The sequence below is a fragment of the Ornithorhynchus anatinus genome, chromosome 20 (genome assembly GCF_004115215.2).
Source record: "Ornithorhynchus anatinus isolate Pmale09 chromosome 20, mOrnAna1.pri.v4, whole genome shotgun sequence".
Lineage (NCBI taxonomy): Eukaryota > Metazoa > Chordata > Mammalia > Monotremata > Ornithorhynchidae > Ornithorhynchus > Ornithorhynchus anatinus.
The window spans coordinates 9,356,501-9,382,268 of record NC_041747.1 but is presented as its reverse complement, the minus strand read 5'-3'; the positions used below and the strand labels follow the sequence as shown (position 1 = coordinate 9,382,268).

At 42.5% G+C, this 25,768-nt stretch overlaps 1 protein-coding gene across 2 annotated transcripts; it reads right to left on the bottom strand.

Annotated features, from left to right (window-relative positions):
* Nucleotides 1–928: 928 nt before the first annotated feature.
* On the bottom strand, nucleotides 929–25,768 carry ESD (esterase D). 2 transcript variants are annotated; one of them, XM_016227646.3, is made up of 9 exons: nucleotides 25,680–25,768; nucleotides 14,442–14,517; nucleotides 13,643–13,731; nucleotides 11,772–11,870; nucleotides 8,312–8,436; nucleotides 6,966–7,085; nucleotides 6,430–6,528; nucleotides 5,215–5,382; nucleotides 929–1,177 (listed from the first exon to the last, which is right to left on the bottom strand). In XM_016227646.3, exons 2-9 carry the CDS (start codon nucleotides 14,507–14,509, stop codon nucleotides 1,097–1,099), a joined length of 849 nt encoding a protein of 282 aa, XP_016083132.1. In that variant the 5' UTR covers nucleotides 14,510–14,517; nucleotides 25,680–25,768; the 3' UTR covers nucleotides 929–1,096. The 2 variants fall into 2 exon arrangements, with proteins under 2 accessions (XP_016083132.1, XP_028903761.1); XM_029047928.2 differs by lacking the exon at nucleotides 25,680–25,768 and adding an exon at nucleotides 17,167–17,231.

Here is a 25,768-nt window from a genome sequence, read left to right as displayed (position 1 = left end):
TCAGAAGTGACTGCATTCTCCTAGTCCTTACCTGAGGACACTACTGGAGCCTGTCTCCGCCCAGAATGTTCCAAAAACATTGGAGGAAATACAGGCAAAACCAGCCTCTTTGTCCCACAGGTAGAGTTGTTCAGTGCCTCTGCTTCCTTGCCCACAACCTCCTGCCAGAAATGTTGTTTGGAAAGGGCATTTAAAGCATGTGGCTCTGACCATGCAGTCTAACAGAACCAATATCAGGGTCCCGGGCACTTTTAAAGCTCGGACCTCCAATTCTATCAGCTCTGCTACTGTGGCTCTGCTTCACTTTTGTCAGGTCCCGACCCCCTGGCCAGAGGGGGTAGGCTATGGGAGCAGCATGCAGAGAAAGTTACAAACCTGAACAAAGTTAAGTGCACATTCTACAGCACTCCACTCGGGAAGCCAACGGCACGGAAACTACCCAGGAGTCTCCTCCTATGGCTCAGATCAAGAAAAAACACATTAAATGAAAAAAGAAACACCACTTATTCTGGCTGCCCTCCTGCTGCCTGGCTCGCCTTGGCACAGTACCGAGGGAGAGTGTCTCCCCCAGTTCCCAGAGTACTGGCAATTAGAAGGGGTTCAGTTGTAGATATTTCAATCTTATTTCTTTTTCCTCACAGTTTGAACTATGTGGAATCCACACCTAAAACTAATGTCTTCTGCACATTAGCCAGGAAGCACAGGGTAGGGAAACCACCCTTCCCAAAGGACTCCAATCCTAGGCTAAGTCAGTGGAAGGAAGGACAAGAGAACTCAAGAAAAAACAAAGATAAAGAGAGGTGGCTTACCTGCTTGCTGCCTTCCCGCTGCCGGGTTCTCGAATCTGGGATGTGACTGCACTCTACTACAATAATGAGAAACTTGAAAAAAAAATCAGACGAGACAATAACAGCACTGTGCTAAGTGCTGGGGTACTTACAGGATATGATTTATTTAGGCGATTCATCTACATACCACCAAACGTTTTGGGGTAAAGACAGAAGAGCGTTTTCACAGGCAGAATTTTTAAACACGATACTTTGTCCCTGCAATTTCATTTACATTGTTTTGAGGGGATTTCATCAATTTGAAGTGCTCAGGCATTCAGGTACTTGGCGTGGTGTCTGATGTGGTCATTAACGAAGGTGGCAATGAAGAAGTAGCTATGATCATATCCCTGAAAGAGAGTACCCACAGCTGGTCAGCATCATGAGATTTTTAATTTTCCCACGGGTGTGCAATCCATTTTAAGGACATAGTCTCTGCTTGGAAAAATTAAAGCTTCATACTGTGAGCATCATTAACTTGTACCAATTCCTTGCTATGGTGTCCCTTAGAATTTGTACTGTATGCCTATTCTGCTATCCTTACATTTCATAAAAATTTGCCAAATCATAGATGAGGGGAAGTATTAGCATTATCCACAGCTTAGGTTACCTAACCACTTTCACCAGTGAGCTGGGAGAGCAGGGGCAGCAGCACATTAATGTAGCTTGAGGAAGACGCACTCTATTAGAAAGGATGCCCGCAATGGCGAGAGCTGAAATCAACTAAACAGGAGAAGGTGAGAAAGAATAAATTGAAATTCACCCCAGAAAAGCAGTGGACAAACCTGGCTAGTCAGTAATATCCAGACTCTTAGAAAGCTGCTTCAAATGGCTGATAGCCAGGCACACAACCTTAAGCCGGACCAGAGACGCTCTTTGCCCCCAACAGAGAAAGTGACTCAGTCAGTTAATTGTATTTATTGAGCACTTACTGGGTGCATGATACTCTACTAAGTGATTGGGAGAATACAACATAATAAACAAGACACATTCCCTGCCCAAAATGAGCTTAGAGTCTAGAAGGTGAGCTTAAGGTCTAGAGGACTATAGTCCTAAGACTAGTCGGACTGAAAGTGTTCTTTATAATTCCCAAAATCCATTGAGCCCCAGAAAGAAGAACCACACAGCCTGGAGGGGTAGATATCAGAAGATCACTGAGAGGTCAGGTCTTATTTGTCTATTTCCACATAAATGTTTAGTTATGAGCAGAACACTGGGCTATCATTCAAAACCAAGGGGAGCTTTTAGGGGAAAAGAGCATGAGGCTGGGAAACGGGAGACCTGGTTTCTCATCCTTGCTCTGCTCCTGGCCTGCCTCGTGACTCTCTCAGGACCCCACTTTCCCTAACTGTAAAATGGGGTTAACGATGCCCGCCTCTCCCTACCTTCACAGAGACATTGAAAAAATGAAATAATTGATGTAAATGTGTTTTGGAAGCAAAATGCCCTATGCAAAAAAACCACCAGGCATTATTTTTATGAGGTGAAAATGTGGGTGAACAGTAAGCTGGTCTGAGCATTTTGATAGCAGACTCTGCCCTGGAAACACTGCCCAAATTCAGGACATTTCCATTCCACTGCACGCCGCTTTGTCGGGCTGATGGTCAATGGAAATGGCATTCGAGGACCTTTATAGAGTGATTTCAATATTTTTATTATTTTATATTTGGCTCTCAAGAACGTCTAGACAGATTGCCTCCAACTGCCAGGGCGACAAATCTTTTAAGGAAAAAGTGATTTTAAAAGAATTCTATCATTGTTTCTATTTCCTGGACATTTTCAGACACTCAAACTCCAAAATTTCTTGGTCTTCAGATGAAGGCTGAAACTCTTTCAGCATGAGCATCAGAGTTTCCTGGCATTGGCTATGACAAGCAGAAGAGGGACTCAACACACCATATGCCAAGGAATTTAATCTACTTTCAAACACAAAATCTGCTACGGCACTTAGAGCTAACTAAGGCATTCTTTTTCAGACAGGATTTTCATTGGAAGAGATAGCTGAGTTATAAAGCACCTTAAATATATTGATAAAGCAAATTATTATTAGGAAGTATAAATAAAAAGCTCACCTAAAATAACCCACTTATTCCAGTAATGAATAATGAACAAGGTTCACTGGGGCTACGCAATCATTTGAAGAGGTATAGCTTTCCTCTTACACAATGACTTTTTTTGAGGATACTTGTTAAGCACTTACTATGTGCCAGGCCCTGTACTAAGCACTTGGGTAGATACAAGCTAATCAGGTTGGACCAAATCAATGTCCCACATGGGGTTCACAGTTTTAACCTCCATTATACTGATGAGGTAACCAAGGCACAGAGAACTGATGTGACTTGCCCAAGGTCACACAGCAGACCAGTGGAGGAGTCAGGATTAGAACCCAGGTCCTTCTGACTCCCAGGCCACGCTACTTCTCAATGATTTATTGAGTGTTTACTGTGTGCAGAGTACTGTCTTAAGTGCTTGGGAAAGCACAATACCAAAGAGTACATATATATCACCCCTGCCCTCAAAGAGCTTAAAGACCAGAGGGGAAGCCTAGAACTCACAGATTTTGGGACTTGCATCTATAGAACAGTCTATTTTAAAGTTTCCAATAAACTCTTCATGCTTGTTTAAACTATCATAATGCAAACCTCAAGCCTTATTTTCAGGGGTCAGGTATTCATTTCTAAATAAAAAGGCCTTGCCTATGGCAATCTCAAAACCTTGGAATTCCCTTTTCTAATGACCTTACCTGATCTTAATCTTCCTCAAGCAGAAGAGGAAGTATTCTAACAGACAGCCAAGGGAAAAGTGTTCTGTGTTCTAATTCCCGTTATGACTAAGACCAAGCCTTTCAAGACTTCACTATGCTTCAGCTTTTAAATATTTGCTTCCCCAGGAGAGAAGGAAGTGATTGCACAAGACCACTCGACAGTTAAAATGTAGAGAATGCACTTCCAACTCTTTACCAACAAACTATTCCAAAAACAGCCAAGGCCAACAAACAGAGCACACAATTCTCTGTCTGAACTACAGCTCAATTTATATACAAATTAAAGCCAAAGTGCAATATGCACGTACTGGGTCTTCTCTAAGGCAAGTTTTCTGTTGAAAAAATGTGGTTTCCCCACTGCAGAGGAATAGGGCCCATCCTGGAAACTGGCCCTAGACACTCCTGAGCAACAGGCATGCTGACTTTTTCCTCTAAGGGGTCAAACAAACAGAGCATGCCCATATTATCCCTGTTTTCCAGTATACAAGTTCTGACTACTCACACTACATATTTAACCCTTCATAAACCAAAAACATCCAAGAGTCCCTAATTCTAAGTAGAGATATATATATATATATATAATCATCTAACCCCCTCTGCAGCAAACAGAAAGCCCTTACCATTAGCTTTAAGGCAGGCAGCTCCCCTCTCCTAGCTTGCCTTGCCGATCTACTACAACAAAACCTGCACATTTCACTCCTCTAGCTTCAAACTTCTCTCTGGATCTCGTCTATCTTGCTGTTGACTCCTTGCCCACATCGTCCCCCTGGCCTGACAGACAGACCTCCCATTTTCCAGCCCGTCTAAAATCATATTTCCTTCAAGAGGCATTCCTTGACTAACACTTTACTTCCCCTTATGCCACTTATGCTGTATCCTTAGGCACTTTGATATTCGCAGCTCCTGGGGGGGAGCCCTGAGCACTTATGCACATATCTATCTGTAATAAACTTTAATGCCTGTCTCCCCTTCTAGTGTGTATTCTCCGTGTGAGCAAGGAACATGCCTACCTATTCTATTGTACTGTCCCCTCCCAAGCACTTAGCTTGGTACTCTGTTTATGGTAAGCACTCTAAGTACCACCAATAGACTGATACATTTGAAATTGAGTTAACCTCTATTTAAGGAGTAATAATTAATCTTTTGAGTTCTAAAACCAGCAAGAGATTTATACAGAAAGCTGTTTTTGTCTTAAGCATACTTCCACCATATTACATACTTATAATGTTTAAATATTAAACTCTACTCCAACAAAGTTCTTTTTGCTGTGTTAGGCTGGCAATAAGAAGCAAAAATCACTGTTGCCACATCATTTAGGGCCTTTCATTGTTGGACATTTTATTTGCTTCTGAAATTACAATTCTAGAATGTTCAAATTTCTGAATATCATAAACAAAACTAAAGGACTAGGAGGAGGCAACCTAAACCATAAGCCTGAACAACTTTAATTGAATTGGACAAGTGCCACCCTATTTGGTTATTTGAATTTCAAATGCTGAGAACGAGCCTCCACCCTCTTTAGTTGATGTACCCTTGACTCTACTGTCAAAGGTCAAAATTCCCACGGGGCTGAGTTTTGCAGTTATGTCACTGGAAACAGAAAAGGTGTTTTGTGGCACTTGCCTCTTGCAATCTAAAGACGACTGGGATTTTCCGTTCTGTGCAGGCAGCTATGAAGTTGTCGGGAAGTAGCTGTCCTGCTGAAAGGAATTGGTCATCTTTGCCTTGATCGATTAGAATGTCCAAATGAGAGCCTGGACAAGACTTCACAAGATGGGTTGCATCATAGGCCTGAAAAGAGGAGAAAAAATTTTTAAGGGTTTGTTTTTTTTTTTTAAAAAAGTCCTTGCATATATGTCTAATTTTCAGAATGCACTACAACCACTGTGTACACACTACAGCACAACAGAAATAAACATGACCCAAGCAATGGGGCTGACTGGATTTGAAATCTGCTTTTAAAACTGAGCAGAAGTAATACAGCTCGAATCAACTCAAAATTACAGCTTCTGTTTTGGTTTTAATTCAAAGACTCCACGTCCCAGTTTGCTCAAAGAATGAAATAGTTTTGCCTTGCAGCACTGTACCTTCACAGTGAACTGTTAGAATAATCAACACATCAGATTCCTCTACTCCTCAGAACCGGGAAGATGAATCTCACCACTTTCTCTGATCACCTTTCCCGGGGGAAATGGGATCTCTTAATACCTACGGTCCTAAGCCAACCAATCATTAGCACGCACTCACTTGCATGTGACACCCTTGACCTGGAAGTGGAGTTTGTATTTGAGTTACTCCTGACTGCACAGAGCAGTGCAGAGGAGACTGTTTTTGTTTCTGCTTTGGAAAAGTACTGTTTTGGGAGCTGTTTCAAATGCAACTGTCAGTTCTACGCAATTTTTCTCCTTACAGCAGTCAACGAGATAGTCACCAAGGCCTATCTTATTATAAGACTTTGTAGAAATCCAAGTCAGTGAACATGTTCGCTGAAAGAGAGGTGCCTTCAATGAATATCTAGGCCTGCTGGTTTTTAATAGCAAAAAATTAGGAATAAGCTTTTCAAAGTGTATAGGAGGCTTCTCCAACTAATAGTATAATTTAAGACTAAAATGCACATCATTCTTTCAATATATTTATTACGGAAAAGCTCCTAAGGTAGTCCCCTTACACGCTTTTAAAGAGAATGAAAACTTTTTACTAAGTGTTTTCTTCTGATATTTACATTGAATTCCCTCATATATCTTTTGGATGAATTTACAAATCTTACTATGAAGGGGCTCAAGTATGTAAATAATATACAACTCAAATATGAATATTTGACAAAAGTCTATGACATACCTCCCATTTACCTTGATCGGATCCCAAATAACCAGCAAAAGCTTTTTTCCCCCAAGGACAGAGCATTGGATTGCAGATTGGAGCAAATGCAGAGACAGACTTTGGAAACAAAAAATAGTTTAAACTGCTTTATTATTTTGATGAGCAATTCTAGAACCAAAACTAGGATACTGCTTAAAAAGTTTCTTTAAAAATCCTCATTGAAAATTTTAACTTGGTGATCCTCAAAGAATAATAATTCTTAGGTTATTCTAGACTTCTAGAGCACAGTCAAACTGCTGATGGCCAAAGAATGGACCAGGACTAATACACATTAAAGCTTCTTTAATATGTTGAATTCATGTGTCCTTGCCATTCACCAAACATCCTGATGCTAAATATGAATTCACTTGGATTACAAAGCTCTGCACTGGATAATTCTACTCCAAACCCCAAGTGTTAATAAAGAATAAAATTTCAATCTAACTAGATCTACAATTGCCACTTAAATAAATGCTAAGGTCTTCTACAGCTTGGCACTTTCTAATTAGTCTTACTTTGTATTTTCCAGGGTTCTTCAGAGCACAAATCAGGGCTCCATGACCGCCCATGGAGTGACCAAAAATAGACACTCTTTCCGGATCAGTTGGAAAATTGGCATTTATCAGTTGAGGCAGCTGAAAGGGATGACAAAAATATAAAAAGAAGTTTAGTCTCTTCAAAAGGTTAGAACACTATGCTGTCTTCAATATCAAACTTTTGCAAAAGTCAGTAAGTGCCTATTCTTTCATAGCACACAATTATAGTCTCAGAACCATGTGAACTACCATTGAATAACATCAGTAAGCAAATGCATGCATGCAAGGCTATATAATAATTACGTGGCCCAGATCTAAAATGAGACACACTGTGTCACGGTGTCCAGTTTTAACCTCAAAACCATGCATTCATTCAAAAGATAAATAGAATCATACCTTTCTTAGGAACCAATTTGAACTCTATTTTGTCAAAATTGCTCACTAAGGTTTGTCTACCACAGCCATTTCTAATAAACTACTATGGAGCAGGTTGCATTTATTGGTGTGGAGGGGAGAAGGGAGGAGTGGAGGCCTGCAGAAGTTGTGATTTTTAAACAAGGACTGTTTGCCCAGAGCAAACAGGAAGGTTAGGTCCTGGGCCGACTTGGATACCCTCTAAGAACTGACAGACCGACCAACCAACCCAGTCAGAGACTCTTGAAATACCTGGTGCTAAATGTCCACCTCTGGGGCAGCTCTTTTTTCAAACTGCTAGACAGAGGAAACTGCCACATGTTCTTCCCACTCCCCAATCCCCTTCTGACTCCAATCCAGTCAAATGCCCTTATAACCTTAAGAGCTAAGTACAGTGCTCCGCATACAATAAGTGCTCAACAAATACCACTGATTATAAATCACTAAATTGGACAGGCTTTTAGCTTTTGGTACCTTCCAAAAAACACAGGCATCTTCCCTTACAGTCTTTCCTTCTTGTATCGCAAAAATGCTTGAACTTTTATTCTTATTATTCTGATACCCAAATCTTACCACATGGGGGAAAGAAACAACAACAAAAAAACTTGATAAGTGTTCTCTTGGTTCGTGAGGACATGACTCTGATCTGGACAGTTCACCCTGATTTGTATAATCACCAGTCTTCCTAAACATGAAACTTTGTCTCAAAAATAAAGGGGAATGTGACCACTAAAAAGTTTGATTTTATGGTGTACACTTAACCACATTTGATAGCAATATATCCTATTAAGAGTGGACAATTCCAAGATCAGTGCTACCTTTCAATCAAAACCTAACACTGGGCAATCATAAACCAAATCAGAATACCAGAATTTAATTTTTAAAATCAATTCTTCACTGGCAAAAATCACCTCATCTCTTATGTAGGAGTACATCCTGTAGTTGGTTTTCCATGGTTCTTCAGTGGCATCGACATAAAAGCCAGCTCCACTGCCAAAGTCCCAGCTCTCATCTTCTCCTTTAATATTGCAGCCACCTACCATGGGAAAATGACTATACTGGTGATTACTGAATCAACATGTTCAGCATTTTTGAAATCAAATTTCTCAAAATATCTTTCAGAATCTAAGGTCACAGAGAGAGTGTCTATGGCTTCATCAGTAGACCTATCCCAATACTAATAGCGGAGTCTACTGCTTGTGCAACGACGAGACTCAAAGCTCATCATTGTTTTGCACGTGCCCTAGCCCTCAGCCCAGGAAAGGGTCGAGGAGTCACAGACCACACTACCACAGGGCCACAGAATGGAGTTGGGGATGTGGAAAAGATCGTTTTTCACACAAGGAATGGTAGATTCCTTGACTTTCTACCATTTCCAAGCCTCTGGTGCCTTCTTAAAATTCACCTTCTGTTGCTCTGTCTACCAGAGTGATTAAGAACTTGATTTCAAAGAGATTAGCGTGAGTAAAAATATTTATAGGCTTAGATTCGTTTAAAAAAATCTCACACAATTACCAGCCTTTTGGAAGATTACTCAGAAGTTTAATATACCTCACGGCTAAAATGTTTTTCTGGATATTCACTTTTCATTTATTTTAAAGTCAATCAGTGTAATCCATTAACTCTGTTTCTTCAGTAGCTGCAAATTCAGCTTTATTTCAGGCCTTTAACCCACTCCCTCACTACTCCCAGATTCTTCCCCTTTTGTAACTCCTTTCCTGTCACTTTTCTGTTTCCCTGGTATCATAGGTTATATTTCGGTTTCTCTCTTATCCTTTCACTTCAAATTACTCCCATTCCCTCTTTCTCCAGCTTCCTGTTTATTCTTTAACTTCAAGAATGTTCCACCCTTCTCTCCACTTTCTACTGAAAAAAGTAAGCTTCAAAAGTTACCAGACAGGCAAGCTGTCTGGTAGACAGATAGACAGACAGGCAAAGGGGTGGGCAAGAAGGGTCCATGCCAACTTTCTCCAGAGAAGACCAGGTCCCTCCCATCTCAGAAGAAGCCACAGTGGGTGTTCCTCAATTTGTGGGCCTGGTCCAGGAGTGTTGTTCTGAACTGAGCGTAACCTGCTTCCCAGCTGTCCTGTTCCTACATTCACCTTGGCCTGGCTCATCTATTTGGGACAGAGACTGCAACTTGGCCTAGGGGATAGAGCATGGGCTTGAGAGTCAGAAGGACCTGGGTTCTAATCCCGGATCCACCACTTGTCTGCTGTTGTGATCTTGGGCAAGTCACTTCATGTTTGTGTTACCTCATTGGCAAAATGCGGATTAAGACAGGGACCCCCAAGGGGCACATGGACTGTGTCCAACCTGATTAGCTTTTATCTGTCCCAGAGCTTAGTACAGAGTTCAGCGTACAGTAAGTGCTTAAATACCATAAAAAGACAGGCTGAAGTACAGGAGGAAGTGTTGGTTGAAGAGCCTTCATTAAGCACTCCATGCCACATCACTCATGCTGTCTCTGCCACATTCACTTTGAGGGCACATCAGTGGGTGGCCCATGGATATCAGAGAGAGAGAGTGACATGGAAGATCAAGGAAGACTGAACTGCTGCAAGGTTGGGAACCTCCAAGGGAAGGCCTGGGCTACAAAAGATACAGTATGAGGCTAGTGTAGTCAATGTGACAGGGCCAAGGGTGACCAGGTGTTTGGACCAAGCCATGAGTATCTGTGGAGCAGAAAAGTGGTGTTACCCCAAGTAGCAATGCCTTCAGATCCCCAGTTGTCAGCTCTGGGAAGCAAATGGTTGCTTAAAGCTGCAGACTAAGCAATTCCATGTAATTCTTAACTAACCATGGAGGGCAATGTTCTTAAAGATAACTGAAATTCCAAAGAATCACTGACCTCTTGGAGTTGAAATCCCTGCAGTTTTTCTTCAATCTATGGATCTGTTGCACTGGGCTAATCACTTGGACATTTGCAAAAAGTGGCATGGGTTTCTCCCGGCAGCCAAAATAAACTAATTTCCCCTCTCGGGTACTCCACAAGTTACTAAGTGATTCTAAATGTAGCAAAGGACCAGATCTAGTTGTATTTTGCTTTTTTCCCACCCAAAGAAGTAAATTTGAGCATGTGAGGATATGAATGACGAACACACAAACCAAGTACTAGGGGCTTCAGTGAAGATTACATTTTCAAGGTGAGCCCTACGTGGGAAAGGAAATGAATCTGATTTTATCCCCCAACTAGTCTGTAAGCTCTTTCTGGGAACAGATCGCGTCTACCAACTCGACAGTATTGTACTCTCCCAAACACATACAGTACTCTCCCCACAATGAGCACTCAGTAAATACCGCTGATTGATGGATTGATTATTCCTCCTCTTTTCCCTGGTACTTGCTGTTCCAATGGCTTGTGAATTCCCTCCTTCCCCAAATCTGCTCTCTCCAATTTCAAAGCCCTGATAAAATCCCTCTTCCTCCAGGAAGCCTTTCCTGATTAATGCCCCACTCCCCAATTCATACATTCCAATCTGCCATCTCTAGCACTTAAGTTCTTATTCATACCCAGCCTTTTGTTTTGCTCAGATATGTATTCAACGGGTACACTCAGGTTTTTAATTTGACTTCTTTCTTAGTAAATATCCTTAGGTTCACCTACCCCATTAGAGTTTAAGCTCCTTAAGAGTATGAAACATGTCACTTCTTTGTTTGGTACTTCCTCCAAGTGCTTAGTTTGGTGCTCTGCAACTCAGTGGGTACTCAAATATTACTAATTCTAAGCCAACTTTCCATTCTGAGGCATTAGATTTTTAGATTAAAGGTGGGTCACCTTTAAACCAGAGAGGTCTTGGTTTAATAATATAGTGGGTACTTTCAGTTCACCATTCATGTTATGGCATACCTTAATAATAATGGGTGTGGCATTTGTTAAGCACTTCTATGTGCTGAGCACTCCTGAGAGCAGAGGTAGACAGAAGATAACCAGGCCGGGCACCAAGCTCTGTTATAAAATCAAACCTTTCTGACAGCAAATTACATTCCTAAAAGGTATTATAAAAAGGTCACCAGCCCCATGCTTTATTTTCCTCAGCTATAAAGGACAATATGAACTTCTACAACTACTCCTGCTGTGAGAAATAATGAGGACTAGGGATGGAATATAAAAATTTGTGAAAATACAACTGCATAAAGGCATTGTAGTTCATGAATATTCCTACCAAAATCGGTAGCATTGTGCTTTCTCCTCTTTGTACAAATTTTGCAAAAAATTTGTATCTTTGTTTCTCAGATTGTAAGATGCCTGAAAGTAGGGATGTCATATTTTGTCACATTTTGTTCTTCCTCACAAATGCTCTACACACTATAGGTGCTCCATAAATAGTATTAATTAGATCCTCTTAAAAATATCGTAAAAGCACTTACGCGGGCTGGTATCTGGAGCAACTACAATGAGGCCATGTTCGGCGGCAGCTTGGTGATAACCAGATTTGGTTATAAAATTTTGTTCAGTACAAGTTAAACCTAGAGATCAAACACATTGTTAGCATTCAGAGTTTTCATATTCTGAACACAAATCAAAAATCCTTTTTGATATCTCAAGTTAATAAAATGAGCTCATGCAGTTCTATGTTCTCATTTCCACCACTTTAAAAATCCTTTGCTCATGATAAAAATTAAAGTCAATTCACATTTAGCATTTCTGGCCACTTTGTCTTGAGAATAGACAGAGGTCCTATACATAATATGCTATATTTTGTCATTTGGCTGTGAAATAATGATCAAGTTTTCACATCCCCATCTTGTAAGACCTTCTAAAATCCCACCTTGCCCAGGAGGCCTTCCCCCAATTAGTTTTTTCCTCTAAAGGTGCCACATCCTCTCAATTACCAACTCACAGCACTTCTACACCGCCTCCATACTTATGCTCTCACAGTCACTTACAGCACTTCTCTACTTGCTTTTTAAGCACTTATACATCTCCATATCTATCTTTCTATTCTATTTTTCTTCCTCTAAAAGGTAAAAAAAAGGAGGCTTGAAGCATGGAAGTGCAAACAACCATACCCAGTTTTGCCAGAATGTGCTTTTACTGCACATTTTGGTTAGAATATTGATAGGGAATTAGAGAATGTTCACCCACAAACACAAGCCTAGCTGAAACCACAGTGTCAGGAGAAACGGCTTTTGCACATGTGCACTGAGGAACTACAGCATGAGTTTCCCTTAACACAGGGTTTTACAAGTATATCCTCAACCCCATTTTAAGGGAACTGGGTGTATTTTAAAAGATTCCCTCCCAGAGGCATTTAAGTGCCCTCCATTTTCCTATAATGCAGGGCCTGCATCCAGGAAGGACCTTGTGTTAAACCCTCATGTTGTAATATATACACCTTGAATGATCCTGTGCCCATGAGCACAACCCTTTCTTCTGACACCACATCATTTTATATCGAGAAGCATGTCGTCTGAACAATGTTCCCTAATTCTTACCTTGCATTTACTCTGTTCAAGATGAAGAGTGAGAACATAAATACTAGAACTGACTAGTTGATACTGATCTGGAGTTCAATCTGTTTTGGTTAATTGGAGATCAACTCTTATCCCCAGGTGGCTGCATACCCATCAAAAATCTGTTGGTGTAGTCCTTCAGGCTTCATATCTGAATTCCAGATTGTCAGTGAGACAGAGATCACCCAAGAATGCTAGGACCTAGATGCTATATCTTTCTCCTCCTGGGTGTGGCAGGTTTCAAGCCCCTTGGCCTTCATGGTAAAATTAAAGGCCATTTCAAGCTCTGTTGGAACTATCTGTAGTCCAGCTATTAGTTTTCTCTTTTTTTGCACTTCTTTTGCACTGTTCTTCAATTAGAGATTTGGCTAGGCGATATCGCAGTCTGCTTTCTCACCAATACTGTTTCATTTTTTTAGTGAAGCCTCTGGGGAAGTGAAAGACGATTTGTGGTAATAAGCTATAATAATTCGGATATCACAGTCCTGTGCATTAAATTCCAATTCTAATTTCTCAGAGCTATCACTCTGTTGGACCAAGAATGGGATGGATGAATGAAAAAGAGATGACAGATTCAATCCAGGCCCTTTGAAAATGACTTGTTTTGTCCAGACCAAAAAAAACAACCACCAAAAACAAAAACTACAGAGGAAAGTGTAGGGGTTGAATTCTGCCCTCCCTCTATGCTAGGTGGAAGGAGGGATTACTGACTGCCATCAAATCCCAGGAAAATACACCAGAACAAGAAATGGAAAAAAAGTGTCAAAATGATATGGGAAACTCACCAGATAGCCAATACAGTACAGGACACTTTCCAGTTTCAGCTTTTGGTGGCAAGTAGATACCAAATTTCATCTTGCACTTCAGCTCAGCACTGTTTAACAAAACAGTTAATTAACACCAGCTTTAAACAAGTCCAGTGCAATTGGAAAAAGTGACAATGATATCCAAGGGTTTAGCATTTGAGTGTAAATGAAGCACAGTGGGGGACATAGGCATAGTGCCTACTCAACCCAGTCATAGATGTTAAAGTACATGGAAAAGTGAAAATATTTTATTGACGATATGAGCAAAATAGTTTCCCTTAAGTGACTACAGTGAAATACTTCTGAGTAGCACTGCCATACACAACCAGTTCTCCCAGAACAAGTGTTTCATGTTTTCACTGTGCATTTTGATGGGAGAGGGTGGAAAGGGGAAAAAGTTCCCAAGTCTTCTTGGACAGAATGAGGAGCAGGGACACTGTCCTACAGTTTGGACATGGGCTCAAGTGGTTTTTGGCAGAAGTGGTGATGGTTTATGCTCATTCCCTTTCCAGATCCCACTCACAGACCAGGGGCACTCTCTGGACACAGAGAACTCACCTACAAGAGACACCACTGTGCTCTCCTCTACTAAGTAACTCATTTTTGAGTATGAGATGCAGAAAGAGTTAGTAAGAGTTCTTGCAAAGAAATAAAATAAACAAATCAGTATATGTGTATATATTATATATATGTATAAATATATTAAACAGTATTTCTGCACAGCAACATATTTAGAGCTTTCCTTATATTATGTGGAGTTCATTTTTCCAGTATTTACCTGTCATGCTCAAAAACCTTCTGAAAACCCTCAAAGCACTTGTTGCTGGAAATCTGTTTCAGTGCCATGATTTTGCCTGTTAACCAAAAAAAGTTCAGGTTAATTTCTCACCAAATAGATGGCCAGCTAAAAATTGATAATGAAAGACATTCCCTCAGTACTGTGAAATATAAAAGTTGTAATCCTTGTATTTAGCTTTTACTCTTTGTATCTTGGTTTGGTGACAAAAGGTAGTCGATAGAAGGAATATAATTCTCCAAAGAAATGTAAAAAGTATTAGGTAACTACAAAATATTAATCACTTAAAAGCATTCAATTGTAAAAAGGTCATTTTTGCCTGAATTGAATAAGCACAGTATATCTTTCTGAGCTGAGATTTAGGTGACAAACGAGAAAAATCTGTGGATATCAGTGTCCATATTCTGAAACATGTATTAACACAGATATTTTCACTCATCACTTTTCCTTCCCTGCCCTCTGCTCTGCTAAAAATTTCCTGACAATGAGTCATTATTTTGGCTAATGGAACCCAGTAAAAGGCTCAGGCAATTTTTTTTGGTTTCTTGTGTGTGGGTTTGCTTTTTTTTCAAAAAAGAGCCAGTCATGTGCAGTTACATTTGATAAAACTCACGCTAACATACAGCGGGTAAAATAAATGTGCTAAATAGGAGACAAACATTATTAGCCTTGAGATGATACAGAGGTTGGAATGGGGCATAATGGTTCTACTCATTTGTATTCTTGTTTTACTTTCTCTTTATCTGGGGTGACGTTAGTCCTGTTGAAAGACCCAAACCTAAGAAAACATTTTGCAATCACCCAGCAATTCTGTTACCAAGAGTTGAATTGTTCCAGACTCAAATCCCAGTATAGGATAGTTTTAAACCTATTTAAAGTTGGTTCCAGGACCCTGATATAGGCTTTCACTAAGCTTTTCTGCACTAGGTGCTTTCACCACTTGCTCCAACTGGAACCCCGATAAGGAATTGGGGAGTCTTCTCCCCCAAATGGAAGCCTCAGTCTGTCCAACCACAGCTCTCCCTATCTTTTCAACTCTTGTAATAATAACAATAATGATGTTGGTATTTGTTAAGCACTTACTATGTGCAGAGCACTGTTCTAACCGCTGGGGTAATCAGGTTGCCCCACGTGGGGTGCTCAGTCTGAATCCCCATTTTACACATGAGGTAACAGGCACAAAGAAGTGAAGTGACTTACCCAAAGTCACACAGCTGACAAGTGGCAGAGCTGGGATTCGAACCCCTGACCTCTGACTCCCAAGTCCGAGCTCTTTCCACTGAGCCGCGCTGCTACTCTTGAATAAATCCTATAGATTTTCCCACTTTTTCCTTGACAGGTCGCCTTCATTCAGTTGTATTTATTGCACACTGACTGTGTGCAGAGCCCTGGACTAAACGCTTGGAATGGACAATTTGGCAACAGAGGGAGACCATCCCTGCCCAACGATGGGCTCACACTCTAAGAGAAGCAGCGTGGCTCAGTGGAAAAGAGGCCAGGTTGGGGAGTCAGAAGTCATGGATTCTAATCCCGCCTCCGCCGCTTGTCAGCTGGCTCACCCTGGACCAGTCACTTCACTTCTCTGGGCCTCAGTTCCCTCATCTGTCAAATGGGGATGAAGACTGTGAGCCCCACCTGATGACCTTGTATCTTCCCCAGTGCTTAGGACAGTGCTTGGCACCTAGTAAGCGCTTAATACCATCATCATTATCAGGTTGTCCCACGTGGGGCTCACGGTCTCCATCCCCATTTTACACATGAGGCAACTGAGGCTCAGGAAAGTGAATAATAATAATGTTGGTATTTGTTAAGCGCTTACTATGTGCAGATCACTGTTCTAAGCGCTGAGGGTAGATACAGGGGAATCAGGTTGTCCCATGTGAGGCTCACAGTCTTCATCCCCATTTGACAGATGAGGGAACTGAGGCCCAGAGAAGTGAAGTAATAATAATACTAATAATACTAATGTTATTTGTTAAAGCACTTACTATGTGCAGAGCACTGTTCTAAGCGCTGGGGGAGATACAGGGTCCTCGGGTGGTCCCACGTGAGGCTCCCAGTTAATCCCCATTTTAGAAGTGAGGTCCCTGAGGCCCAGAGAAGTGAATAAAATAATAATAATGTTGGTATTTGTTAAGCGCTTACTATGTGCAGAGCACCGTTCTAAGCGCTGGGGGAGATACAGGGTCCTCGGGTGGTCCCACGTGGGGCTCCCAGTCTTCATCCCCATTTGACAGATGAGGTCACTGAGGCCCAGTGAAGTGACTTGCCCTGAGTTACCCAGCTGATGGGGGCGGGACTCGAACCCAAGACCTCCGACTCCCCAGCCCGGGTTCCTTCCACCGCGCCAGGCTGCTTGGGAGTCGGAGGTCGCGGGTTCGAATCCCGGCTCTGCCACTTGTCAGCTGGGGGACCGTGGGCCAGTCACTTCTCTGGGCCTCACTTCCCTCCTCTGTCAAATGGGGATGGGGAGGGGGAGCCTCCCGTGGGGCCACCCGATGACCCTGTAGCTCTAGAACCGCGCTGCGCACATAGTTGGCTTTTCACCCATCCCAACATCACTCTGTCCACGTGCCTACGAGCGGGGAGGCTGCGCCTGGTCAGGCCCGCGCCCGCCTCCCCGGGGCTTCGGGGCTCCGACCCGGCCCTCCTCCGTCGTTAGAAGCCAGTCGGGGCCGAGGGAGGAGGCCTCCCGGCCGGGCCTTACCTTAGGAGGGCGGCGCGGAGGCGGCGGCGATGGCGGCGGCGCCCCAACATGGCCGCCGGCGGCCCCTCCCCCGGCTCCTCCCTCGCCCCGCCCGCGCGCGCCCGCCCACTTCCGGTCCGCCGCCCCCCCCCGGCCTTTCCCTCTCTGGCGCCCCCCGGTGGCCAAGGGGAAAGCCACGGCCTCCGCCTACGGCAGCCTAGTCCCGCCTGTCCATTCATTCGTCCGCCCATCCATTCATTCATTCAATCGGATTTACAATGTCGGTCACTTAACTTCTCTGTGCCTCAGTTCCCTCATCTGTAAAATGGGGATTAAGACTGTGAGCCCCACGTGGGACAACCTGATTCCCCTATGTCTACCCCAGCGCCTAGAACAGTGCTCGGCACATAGTAAGCGCTTAACAAATACCAACATTATTATTATTAAGTGACTTGCCCACAGTCACACTGCTAAGTGGCAGAGCTGGGATTCGAACCCATGACCTCTGACTCCCAAGCCCAGGCTCTTTCCACTGAGCAACGCTTAACTATGTGCAGCGCACTGTTCTAAGCGCTGGGGTAGATACAGGGTCACCAGGTTGTCCCACGTGAGGCTCACAGTCTTCATCCCATTTTACAGATGAGGTCACTGAGGCCCAGAGAAGTTAAGTGACTCGTCCACGGTCACACAGCAGACAAGAGGCAGAGCCGGGATTCAAACCCATGACCTCTGACTCCCAAGCCTGGGCTCTTTCCACTGAGCCACGAGCGCTTACTATGTGCAGAGCCCTGGACTAAGCGCGTGGAACAAGCAAAACAGAATGAAACAAAAACAAGACAATATCATCAAGATAAATAAAATCAAGGGGATGGACACCTCATTAACAAAATAAATTGGGTAATAAATAATATAGAGGACAGTGCTCAGCCCTGGGAGTCAGAAGGACCTGGGTTCTAATTTCGGCTCTGCCACTTGTCTGCTGGGTGACTTTGGGTAACTCACTTCACTTTTCTGGGCCTCAGTTACCTCATCTGTGAAATGAAGATAAAGTCTGTGAGCCCCACGTGGGACAGGGACTATGTCCAACCCGATTTGCTTGTATCCACCCCAGCACTGAGTACAGTGCCTAGTACATGGTAAGGGCTTAACAAACACCAAAATTATTATGTTAATAACAATAATACAATATAAGCAGATCACATGCAGTCCTTGTCCCACACTCCAGCTCATAATTGAAGGGGAAAAAGAACAGTGTATTTAATCCCCATTTTACAGATGAGGAAATTGAGGCACAGAGAAGTTGAGCAACTTGCCCAGGGTCACACAGCAAGAGAGTGTCAATCAATGGTGTTTCAGTGCTTGCTGTCTGCATAGCACCATACTAAGCGCTGGAGAGAGCACAATTCAACAGAGTTTGCAGACACACTCCCTGCCCACCATGAAGTCTAGAACTGTGTTCTTCCCAAATCAAACAACAGTAGCATTTATCCAACGCCTACAAAGAGCAAATTACTGTTCTAACCTTTGGGGATGGTACAACAGAAGCAGAACATGGTCCCTATCCTCTAGAAGTTTACAATTTAACAGGGAAGCCAGACAAAAATGGTTCATAAATAGAGAGAGGAGGAAGGACAAGGGCACACCTGTTAAAGCATTGTGTTGCGACACTGAATAGATGCATTTAAGGCAGATTTGTCCTCTACACAATTCCCAGATTCACCGGATCTCTTCCATCCAAACAGCTCTACCCTCATTCAGACAACTTCTGTAATCCATCTTGACTATTTTATCAGCCACCTTCTGGGTCTTCCTGCCTCCAGCCTCTCCCCTCTCCAGCCGGTAATTCATTCTAATAGGATCATTTTCCTAAAGTGTCATTCTACATATATTTTTCCTACTCCACAAAATCCTTCAGTAGTTACCCATCCCTCTCTACATCAAGCAGAAATGCTTGAACACCGGCTTCAAGGCACTCCATCTGCTCTCTCCTTCTGTTATCCACTTTCTTCTGCCACTGCACCCCAGCTCACACTTCCTCTCAAACTAACCGACCTATTTACTGTGCTTTGGTCTCGCCTCTCCCACCTCATAATAGAAATCTAGATCCTCATAATACCAATATTGAACTACCAGATGTGATGCTATTAACCAGCTTGATTTACCCTACCTCATAACCTTTATAAATATTTTCCTAAAATTTACGTGCCCAAAAGAACTTGTTTTTATTTTAATTTGAAGAAAGTTACTTTGCCAGATTTAGTAAATCTCTGGAATCTTGAGTTGAAATTTTTTTGTGTGATTTTTGAATGAAAGCAGAATTGCAGCATATTTGATTTTCAGCTTGAATGAGCAAGAAAACTGTGCTTAAATAAATCCACTCTTTAGGCAATGGTGAGGAAATGGGCAGTAGCACCTATTTAAGTGGCACCGTCTAGATCTATGAAAGGAAAGAATAAATTGATTCTAGGGAAAAATGGATTTCTCAGCAGTAATCACATCATTTCTCCACTCAAGGGTCTTGTTACATAGAGAAGTTTTAAGTCTCTAAAAATGTTGGCTCAAGGAAAATAAAGTGCATCTTTTACAAAAAGTGGCCAAATCAATCACCTGACGGTGTTTATTTAGCACCTGTGTGCAGAGCACTATACAGTGAATTCAGAATGGTACAAAATTAGTAGACATGATTTCCTGTCCTCAAAGAACCTACCACCTCTTGGCCAAGTCATTTTGATTGAATATGAATCAGATCAAGTAAAAATAGAAAAAAAATTGGAATATGAAAAGAGGTTTATAGTATGTACCCAGGGATTATAAAATTCAGGTTTACTGGCCAAACATTTAATTGTTCTGAGAAAACTAATAGTCTCATTTACAAAGAAAAGTCTGAGGTTTATCCATAGACACTTTTCTTGGAGCTGTACTGCAGTACAGACAATGTCTACCAAGCCACACTGTGATTAGAAGCCCTTCTGGGATCCCAGAGTCTTAAGATGACATTCCCTTAGTTTGTGCGTTCCACATGGGACACGGACTGTGTCTGATCTGACTGCATTGCATTTCCCCCAGTGCTTAGTACATAAACCCTTAACAAATACCACAATTATACCACTAGATTCTTCAAGCTCTGGTCTAGGAATACGCTGACTAGAGAAATGTCTTGATAATTGCAACAACTTGATCAACCCTCTTTTAAGATATTTAAGTGTCTACTATGTATCAAGCACTGTTCTAGGTGCTGGGGTAGATACAAGTTCAGTAGTAAAGTCCCTGTTCATCATGGGTTTTACACCTCTGCAAGCTTCTGCCTTTTCATAAAAAAAAAAATTGTAGTGGGCAAGAGTCTGGGGCTGGTTCTGAAACAGGATTCATGGGCGCTAAAGGGGACATATGAAATCAAATCTCTCCAATCTCAATTTTATCTTCATCTGGGGAAGTCTGGTTAAAAAAAAAAAAACCTGTTGACATTCCCAATTAATCTCCCTTAACATTTTGGGGACTGCAGATTTTCTTACGTCATGCTTTCCCCTTTAGACTGTAAACTCACTCTGGGCAGGGAAAGTGTCTACTAACTCTGTTATATTGTACTCTACTTAGAACAGTGCTGTACACATAGTAAATGCTCTATAAATACCACTGTCATAAAAAAGGAAAAGAAAATGAGGAGAGGCATATGAATCCAGAGTTTCACAAAAACAAAGCAAAACTTTTACTTCAGCAGAAATGATATAGTTGTGACATCCTTATTGCAAAAGATAATGGCTGAGAAGCTTAAACTGGGAGATGGAGGGATTTATATGCATCACTGGAAAACTTTGCTCATTGTTGAACCCTGAAACCAATGTGATTTCAACCAAGAGAGTTTTGGGAGAGTGCAAGGTAGCTCCCCAATTGTCCTTCTGTTTAGAAAGAAGGAGGCATTTTATCCTGGGCCCATTATCTTTGATTGATAGTAAACACTTTTTTCCAGGGCTTTCTTTTCATCCTTGAGAAGAAAGGAAAGGAGATGCTCTCAAGACAGAAATTGAGGCTGCTAAGTGGTAGAGAATACACATTTCTTTTTCTCTCACTTGTTTTTGGCCATGTCTAGATAGGTCTATTTTTCTTTCTCTCTTCCAAGAAATGTATTTCCAAATACTAAGTGAGCCAAAAAGATGTACAGGGGGTAAAGCATCTATCTTTACCCATGAAAGGTGAAAAATTATCCACTTTCCTCTTCTGCCTCCATTCTTTTTGAAGATGTTAAACGCGCATTCACTGATAAAGCTTAACCCATCATCCGAATTAGATAATACAACATTGTCATTGATGGGAGAGCATCCAAAAGAGAATACTATAGTTCATTTTGTCCATAAAGTAACTTGGTTATATGCAATATGCCAAGCACTAAGATAGATACAAGGGATTCACAGGATATGGGGGAGCGAGAATAGGTATTTAATCCCCATTTTACACATGAGGAAACTGAGGCACAGAGAAGTTAAGTGACTTGCCCAAAGTCACACAGCAGACAGGTAGAAATGAAACCAGAAGTCCCATATGCTGATTCCCAGGCCTGTGTCCTTTCTGCTAGGACACGCTGCTTCTCACTTCCCCTGCGTACGGGATGCCCATCTCCCTCCAGCCCAGAAGACACCTGCAATCAGGTGTCAGTGACACTGGGGCAGATATCATCACCCCCAACCCTGCTAAAGCAGCCTACCTCCCCCCAAACCCTGGACCTGCCAGACTGGGGCTTGGGGAGGAGAGGTGAGTGAGCAGGGAGACGGGGAATTAACAAACCAGTCTTTGTTTTAGGTGGAATTTGAATATCAAAAGGTGACCCAAAACCTTGCCTTTTCCAGGGAGTCTCTGCACTGCAGAATGTCAGACAGGCAGGTGACAGGGAGATTTCTGGGAACGAGGCCAGCAGGCAGTCAGAGCCTTTCTCTGACAACAGTGCCAGGCCAAGCCTGGGTGGAAATAAGCAGGTTCTCTGCCAGACACTTCCCCCTTGGTCTCACCCTGCATGATTCTGCCCACAGCCAAGGCACAGCAAGCCCTGATATTCTGTGTTTGGCTAAGCAAGGACCAACACTCTCCTCTACTCATGTGGGACAAAAATCTCCACCAGTGCATCTTCCCCCCTCTCACTCCAGCAAGGGTGAAATTTTAGAATGCCCTGTTTTTAATCTTTTCAAGAAATTTTAAAGTCTCAGTTGAGAAGCAATGTGACCTAGTAGGTAGAGCAGGGGCCTGGAAGTCAGAAGGACAGTGCAGATGAGCCACGTTATGGCACACAACAGCAGTATGCTGCGTTCACTTCGACCTGGATCTTGCATGTGACAGACTTTTGCCAATACTTCTCAGCAAGCTGCGCTCCTGCCTGCCTGCCTTATTTGCTCCACTTCATGTCCCCGTGGGAGCACAACTGCAAGGATAAGAATGCAAATGACACTGGGCAAAACACTAGCACTGTGATTATTTGGGAAGCAGTGTGATCTAGAGGAAAGAGCACAGGCCTGGAAGTCAAAGAACCTGGGTTCTAATCCCAATTGTGCCCTTTGCCTGCGGCGTGACCATGGGTGAGTCACTTTGCTTCTCTGTGCCTCCTTTCTCATTTGTAAAGTGCACATCTTCCAAGCTCCCCTCTTGAAAAACTCAGGAAGAGAAGCATTAACTGAGAAAAGCAGCCAGCTTGGGAGATAAGGAAAAGGAGTAATGATAATAATAATAATGGTATGTTATGCACTTTACTGTGTTCCAAATACTCTACTAAGCAATGGGGCAGATACAAGATAATCAGGTAGGATACAGTCCCTGTCCCACATGGAGTTCACAGTCTAAGGGGGAAGGAGAAAGGATTCCCATTTTACAGATGAAGAAACTGAGGCCCAGAGAAGTTAAGTGGCTTGCCCCAGGTCACACAGCAGGCAAGTGGCAGAGCCAGGATTAGAATCCTGATCCTCAACTTCCAGGCCTGTGCCCTTCATAGTAGGTCACGCTGCTTCTCGAATATAGACTTCAGTGGAAAGAAAGGTAACTTAAAGAAAGAGACCAGATCAGCATGTCGGTTTCAGATGACATGTCTAATTCAGGAACTGTCTGATGCACAGAGTTTGGGCCCCACAATAAAGCTGATTCAGTTCCTGCCTTTTCCTTTGCAAAGATGAGATACCGATTTTCTCCATTAAAAGGGAAAATAGGAAATGTCACTTATTCACACATGAAGAGCACAGCAGAAATAACTATTCCAGTCAAGATCAAAAGACAGAAAAACCCTTTCAAGGCTATCTTGGCGTCCTGGTGAGTATGAGGAGAGCATTTGCAAAATAATACTGTCCTTTCATCTGCCTTGTTAGAGTGTTCTAGCAGTCAGGTCTAAGCTGCCCTGGGTTAAAGAAGTTCCAACTTTCCCCCTTATTGGTTGGATGCAATAATGATAATGATAAGTATGGTATTTGTTAAGTATTTACTATATGCCAGGCACTTTCCTAAGCACTGGGATGGATACAAACAAATCGGGTTTGTTTGACACAGCCCTGTCCCACATGGGGCTCACAGTCTCGATCCTCATTTTACAGATGAGGTAATTGAGGTACAAAGAAGTGACATGTCCAGACAAGTGGCAGAGCCAGGCTGAGAACCCATAACCTTCAGATTCCCAATGCCATGCTCTATCCACTACACCATGCTGCTTTCCTCTTTAAGCCCGTACTAGCAGAGTATCAAGGGTAGGGGAAGAGAGGCAAGCAGACTAGTGTCTTGTCAAGAGGGAACCTTCAGCTCAAGTCAGTGAGGAGTCAAAGCCATGTTTTCTTTGTGCTCACCACTGGGGCAAAAGTATCTGAATGAGCCAGAGGGTGTGGCAAGAAAACATGGATGGGAGTCTTACCTGGGCCAATCCAGAGGGGCTGCCATGGTGGGCACTGCCATGGGAACAAAGCTGAGAAAATGCCCTAAGCTACACACTGTCATCCTCTGCAGCTTGATGTGCTACCAAAGAGTCATGGGGAAGGAGAAAAATCTTGGAATGGACCAGACAGACAGATACATTCTCTATTGCCTTTTCCCACCAGATAGGACTGAATCCCAGACGTCCATACTGGCACTCTTCCATGGCTTCAGGAAAACCAGCATGGTCTAGTGGAAAAAGCAAGGGCCTGGGAGTCAGAGGATCTGGGTTCTAATTCCAACTCTACCACTTGCTTGCTGTGTGACCTTGGCAAATCACTTAACTTCTCTGGGCCTCCATTTCCTCAACTGTAAAATGGTATTCAATACCTGACTCTCTCCTTAGACAGTGAATCTCATGTGGGACAGGGACTCAGCCTGACTTGATTAACCTGTATCAACCCCCAGAAATTTAGAACTGTAAAACATAGTAAGTACTTAAATTCATATATAAAACAAACCTTTAAAAAAAAAGCCTCAAGGGGTGACTGCAAAAAGACAACTCGCCTGCTTGTACCTTGTAGATTCTTAAGAAAACCAATCCCAAGACCTAGTCCGTGACTTCAGGCTGAAGTTTATCAAGATACCCGATTTGAGTTCTCCACACTTGGGATGAATGAGGTACAACGTTTTGGAAGGGAGACTCCAAAAGCCAAGTTAAAAATTCAGCATTATTTTTGAATGTCCTTCCACGCATCACCTTGAACATTAAATCACAAGAAATGGCAGTAGCAGCTTCTAGCTGTCAGAAAACTGTCCTGGAAGACTGCAATTCTAGACTCAGTTCTGTTCCTCACATGACCAACAGATTCCTGACATCTATTCACACTGTACCTCACCTTCCCCTCCTGTTCAACAGAGCCAACATCACCACCTAAACAAATATGCACTGCTGTCCAGGACATACAGGGGCCCTGTATTTTGCATTGAATCTCCTGAGTGAAGAGAATTACAGTCGCTCCAAAAGCACTTTCAATATTAATACCTACTCTTCTCTCTCAATAATTTTGTGGGAATTAAAGACATGTCAAACTACCTTCACCAGCTCCATAAGCTAAACCCTAGGACTCACTTAAACACTTTTGAAAGCTGCTTTAACTATTTCAGTCCATTAATTCACTAAGTGGTTACAGGACTGATCTGAAAGATAAAGGCCATTTCCTCAAATGCCCAATCTACAATCTAGAAGTAGCTCACAAAGAGAATCTGCCTTAATAAGTGTGAGTTTAAATAGAGAGCACTTTGGAAGACTGGTTTCTGGTCATCACTGTTATTAACAGCCCTAAATTTTCTAGCTTTGAACAAAAACGAGCTGCAATAAATGAACTGTCGATAGATTCTCTTCTCTCCTTCAGAGCCCAAATGGGGGCTTCCCACTAATCACAAAAACACAATTCTGGGCCAATCAGTAAGGCCAAAATGCTGTAAAATCTCAGCTATTTAAACTTTTCTCATGATGCTAAAGGACAGTATGGCCCATGCTTTCACAAAGTACTTGCAGAAATTACAATGAAATAAACACAATAAACTAAAAATCAAATTCCCATGTTTTCTAAATTTGTAAATGCTCCTTCTTAATAAATCAATAGGAAAATCAGTCTTACCTTCTAACCCAGGTGGGAAGCCTTCGTCAGGATGATGATTTGGTGTACGTTTATCACTCGGTCTTGCCTTCTGGAGAGTAAAAGATCTA

Excerpts from the sequence above, each read along its gene's own strand:
- ESD (XM_016227646.3), bottom strand. The coding sequence starts at position 14,509 with ATGGCACTGAAACAGATTTCCAGCAACAAGTGCTTTGAGGGTTTTCAG. Across the intron at positions 7,086-8,311 it reads ACTCCTACATAAGAGATGAG|CTGCCTCAACTGATAAATGC; the intron begins GTGATTTTTGCC and ends CATCCCTTTCAG. Across the intron at positions 1,178-5,214 it reads TCGTCTTTAGATTGCAAGAG|GGATATGATCATAGCTACTT; the intron begins GCAAGTGCCACA and ends ACTCTCTTTCAG.